The sequence below is a fragment of the Propithecus coquereli genome, unplaced genomic scaffold (assembly GCF_000956105.1).
Source record: "Propithecus coquereli isolate 6110/MARCELLA unplaced genomic scaffold, Pcoq_1.0 Scaffold736, whole genome shotgun sequence".
In the NCBI taxonomy this organism is placed as follows: Eukaryota; Metazoa; Chordata; class Mammalia; order Primates; family Indriidae; genus Propithecus; species Propithecus coquereli.
In genome coordinates, this window is record NW_012153463.1 from 1220510 (window position 1) to 1225799 (window position 5290).

At 47.6% G+C, this 5290-nt stretch overlaps 1 protein-coding gene across 1 annotated transcript; it reads left to right on the forward strand.

Moving 5' to 3' along the window:
* The first annotated feature begins 1143 nt into the window (after positions 1 to 1143).
* LOC105824400 (carbonyl reductase [NADPH] 1-like) lies at positions 1144 to 4382 on the forward strand. The gene is made up of 3 exons (XM_012661823.1): positions 1144 to 1487; positions 2079 to 2186; positions 3946 to 4382. The coding sequence occupies exons 1-3, from the start codon at positions 1202 to 1204 to the stop codon at positions 4380 to 4382; spliced, it is 831 nt and encodes a 276-aa protein (XP_012517277.1). The 5' UTR covers positions 1144 to 1201.
* The last annotated feature ends 908 nt before the right edge of the window (positions 4383 to 5290 follow it).

Genomic DNA, 5290 nt, shown 5'->3' on the forward strand with positions numbered 1-5290 from the left:
GTACTAAAAGGACAAATAATTCAAAGTGAAAATCATGATTCATGGTCTTATTACAATTTGCCTTTTGAAACTACAACCTGTCCAAAGTTCCCTGTACATTTGACCATAAGCAAAGTTCTTTCTCCAATTATTAACTTTTCTAAAGCAACTGACTGGAAACCTACCTTGAAATCGCAACATAATTGGATTCTACTTAAACTCATGGTGCCCAAACAAACTTTCTGCAATGATGGAAGCATCCTGTGTCTGCACTGCCCAGTACAGTGACCACTAACACACACGAATAGTGAGCACCTGAAAGGCAGCCAGTGGAACTAAAGAACTGAAATTTTACATGCATTAATTTTGGTTGATTTAAATTTGCATTTAAATAGCCACTGTGGATACTGGCCACCTATGGAAAACACAGAAATGAAACTTGACCTTATAACCCTCTACTCTCTTGTTCTAAACAGTAAGAAAGAAAACTCATTTCTCATCATTGAAATAATTTATAAACTTTCCAAGGCTGGACCCATTTCTTCCTTTTCAAATGGGGATAGAATATGCATCCTGACATGTTACTTTGAGTGTAAAATAGGTCAGGGAAGCCCCCTGTCACCTGTACACTGCAGGACCCGGATACAAGTAAGACGACCGCCTGCAAGTGTCCACAGAGGTAACCCTGTGAGGAGTTAGTAAATGTTTCCCACCTGATTAGAAAACCTGGCCAAGGATAAGCCAGCGGCTTTGCTTTCATATCCTAAGGGGAGAAAATAACCTGTCATTTTCTTCGAGATTCTTCCACAACTCTAGCTCCAAAGACTTCAAATGTGAATGGTTGAATAGTTGCAGGAACACGAAGAAACACCCTTAGAAACCAGAGAAGCAGCGATGAGGGGTGAGCTCAGATTTAGGCACGTGGTCAATAGAAATGATTTATCTCTGTTAGGCGGGCAGCGACCTGCACCGACTGTCTTGAGGCTGCTGATCCGGAAAGCACTGTCACGGGCTTCTGCTTGGCCTCCTCTGCTCTGGGGAAGTCCAGGGAGGTTCCAGGAGCCCCAGTCTGGCAGGGGCGGATCCCGAGCCTGAGCGGGTACACTGCCCGAGCACACCTGGCACCCTACACACTCGCTCAGACTCTCGCACGCGCCACGCAGCTCGGGGACCTCAGCGTGATTCCTTCTCTACTCAGGTGTCCCGCGCGCCCCACCGGGCCATGTCGTCCTGCAGCCGCGTGGCGGTGGTGACCGGCGCCAACAAGGGCATCGGCTTCGCCATCGTGCGCGACCTGTGCCGCCAGTTCTTGGGGAACGTGGTGCTCACGGCGCGGGACGCGGCGCGGGGCCAGGCGGCTGTGCAGCAGCTGCAGGCCGAGGGCCTGAGCCCGCGCTTCCACCAGCTGGACATCAACGACCTGCAGAGCATCCGAGCCCTGCGCGACTTCCTGCGCAGGGAGTACGGGGGCCTCGACGTGCTGGTCAACAACGCGGGCATCTTCCACGGTAACGGGAGGGGTGCTCAGAGGGGAGGTGGCCTCCTGGAGAGCCTCCTGTCAGGGTGGCCACCCCTGACAGAGAAGCCCTGAGGGTCCCCCCAGCACGTGGAGGGTCCAGAACAGGCTCCCAGGAGCAGAAGCAGGACAGGGAGCTGCCCAGAGAGCCAGAGTTCTCAGGGAGGAGGAGGGTCTTCCAGCCAAAGGGATCTTGGTGTTTCCCTGGCCGGGACTACTGGGGAATTTTCCAGGTTCTCTAAAGTATGTTGAGATTAGACTTTAGGGAAGTTGGATGAAGTTTTAGCTGATTTTGAAATAAACAAGAAATCGCAAAAAATGGATACACTGAGATCTGGCAGGTGCACTCTTCAGCCCTCTCCCCCAGTGGTGCCACCTTTCAAAAATACTGTGTGAAACGTTATCAAACCAGGAAATTTGATGTGGGCACCATACTGTAACTAGACGCAGACTCCAGACCCAAGTCACCAGAATTCACAGGCACTATTTATACCTTTATATATGCATATTTTTTTGTATCATTCTATGGAATGTCACCCCATGGCGACTGTCCTTTAACTCTGTTCTCTTTCTTCCCTAAAAGTTGGTGATACCACGCCCTTCCATATTCAAGCAGAAGTGACCATGAAAACAAACTTTTTTGGTACCCGAGATGTCTGCACAGAGTTACTCCCTCTAATAAAACCCCAAGGTGAGTGTGATGGGAACAGCACACCTTGTCTGCGTCCCGGGATCCGGCCCCTGCTGACTCCCCATGCTGCGGGTGCACCTGCCTCCTTGCTTTGTCTCCACCCTGCCAGGCACAGTTTTGCTTCAGGACATTGTCCTCGCTTCTCCAGTGGCCTCGGTGCTCTCTGTCCCGCTGGTCTTTGCTCACCTGGCTCTTTCTTATCCTTCAGGTCTTAGCCCAGTGTCTCCTCAGAGAGACTGTTTATTTGCCCTGTGCCCCTCACACGTTGCAGTGCAGTAGGATTTCATCCTGCGCCCTCTCTCTGCTCCATCAGACTGATCTTATTCAGGCTGGTGGAACCTTCACTACCACCAATCCGACAGGCCCTTCTAAAATGTGTCACCTGCCTAGAACACTCCCAGAGCAGCCCCCTCCCACTCTATAATAAAACACACATTTTCAAAGGGTGCTCATCCTTCTCCCTAAATCTTCTTGGCCACTGATCCCACTGTCCACCCACCAGGATCCTGTAGGTCACCATGCCCTGCCCCCATATCATCACTTACCAGGGCCTAGGAGCTGTGCCCACGGAGGTTATCCTGAATCCAATCATGCCAGCTCTACAACAGGCCCTCAGCTGTCATCCTGGACAACTTCAGACCCTGCTAAGGAACCTCCTTTCTCCAGTCTTTTCCATTCCCCGCATCCTGCATACTGTCTGCATGGCACTCCCCTCCCCTGAGATCCTTTACAAGCAAAGTCGAAGCGCACAGCATGGTTTATAAGGATGTGCATAATCTGCCACTGACTAGCTCCAGGCTCATGTTAACTCCCCTTCATCGTGCTCAGTGTTCTAGACATGACCGCCGTATGTGTTTGATTGTAAACTACTGTAGTGCTTAACCCAGGTAAATGGGACTTGAGGTGAATCCACCCATTAAAAATGCAGCAATTAATACAGGTGGCCATGTTTTTTAAAAAAAAAATAGATTTAGGGGGTACAACAGGTTTTTTGTTACATGGCAGAATTGCATAGTGGAGGAGTCTAGGCTTATAATATACCGTTAACCTGACTGGTGTATATTGTACACAGACAGTAATTTTTCATCTTACAGTCCCCATTCCCCTCCTTCAGAGTCTCCAATATCCACTAAGTCACTCTGCATGATGACGCATACCCATTGCTTAGCTCCCACTTATAAGAGAGAACATATTGTATTGTTCTTTTTTCCTATGTTACTTCACTTAGAATAATGGCCTCCTGTTCCATCCACGTTGCTGCAGAAGACATTATTTCATTCCTTTTCATTGAAGAGTAATATTCCATGGCATATAAATAAATATACCATGTATTCTTTATCTCATCATCAGTTGGTAGGCACTTAGGTGGTTCCATATCTTTGCAGTTGTCGATTGAAGCAGCCACATTTAGAAAGATTAAAGTGTGTGGCCTGGAGTTGAGTATTTCCATGGACTCTCACCTCCTCACCTGTTTCCTCGTCCTGTCTTCCTGGAATGTGGTACTATGTCTAAGACTCTGCTTCACTAGAACCTCTAAGCGCAGCTCTTCCAAATGTCACCTGACTGCTCTACTCAGCTAAAGTTTAAAGGCAGGAATGGCATTTGTTATGCAACTACCACACCTCTATGCATTGGCCACTGAGAATTCATTCTGGTGAGGGTCTCTCATATGAAAACTTCCTAGTCCAAAATCACAGCAAATTTGGCCATCAGCATTCTGGTGCATTCCTTTCTACATAATGATTGTGGTGTATTTTAGGCAGAGTGGTCAATGTGTCTAGCATGGAGAGTCTCAAAGCCCTTAAAAACTGCAGCCCAGAGCTGCAGCAGAAGTTCCGCAGTGAGACCATCACAGAGGAGGACCTGGTGGGGCTCATGAACGAGTTTGTGGAAGATACCAAGAAGGAAGTGCATGAGAAAGAGGGCTGGCCCAGCACCCCATATGGAGTTTCAAAGATTGGTGTCACCGTCCTGTCGAGAATCCAGGCCAGGAACCTGAGTGAGCAGAGGAAAGGAGACAAAATCCTCCTGAATGCCTGCAGCCCAGGCTGGGTTAGAACCGACATGGGGGGACCAGAGGCCCCCAAAAGTCTAGAAGAAGGAGCAGAGACCCCAGTGTACTTGGCCCTTTTGCCCCCAGATGCTGAGGGGCCTCATGGACAGTTCATAATGGAGAAGAAAGTTGAGCACTGGTGAGCTGGACTCACAGCTCGATCTTCAGCCCCATTTCGTGCCCTGTCCTGATTTGACCCAAAGGAGATTTACAATATCAAAAATATTCCTATCCAATAAAAAAAAATCAAATCGAAGCATCCCTACCGGGTACTCACTAATGTACTACAAATGGAGTAAGCTACTCACTCAGTTTACTACTGATTCTATGAAGCCTTTCCTGATTTCCTTTGTGATGTAGGGAGAGGAAAACGTGATTACTGAAAATAATGAATGAAAGTCATAGATGAATAAATGGTTCTTTATAAAGGTCCATGTGTGCGGATTGTTTACATGCCGATCCAGCTCTTTCTCAGATGTATGGTCAACCTAAAAGTTAGATCAAGGGAAGGAACAGTTTAACTCAAGGGTCAGCAAACCCAGAAAGTAAAGAAGGAGGCAGACAGTGAATGTCTCAGCTTTGTGAGGCACACAATCTGTTTCAAGTACTCACGTCTGCCAGTGGGTAACAGGAAAGCAGACGTGTCAACCATGAGCACAGCTGGACTTGTCCACTGAGCTTTAGGGAGACGTGGACAGTACCACAGAGGGAAAGGCAGCTGACTTGGTCTCTTTAAGGAGCCAAAGTCATTGTGGAAAAACAACCAATGGCATTGTGTGAAACGTCAGTGGGTGAGTGTATGGAACATCGAGACATGAAAGAATGAGACAAGAGAATTGTTAAATCTCCTTGATGTAAATATGATATTCATGGAGGCATGAAGTGTCATGAGGTCCACAACGTTAACATATCTCAGTAAAATATACACAGAGAGATGAATAGATCAGTGAAATATAACCATTTTAACAATTGTTGAGACCTCATGCATGTATGGGTGTCTATTTTACTGTTCTTTCAACTTTTCTGTTTGTCGAAAGCTTCCAAAACATGA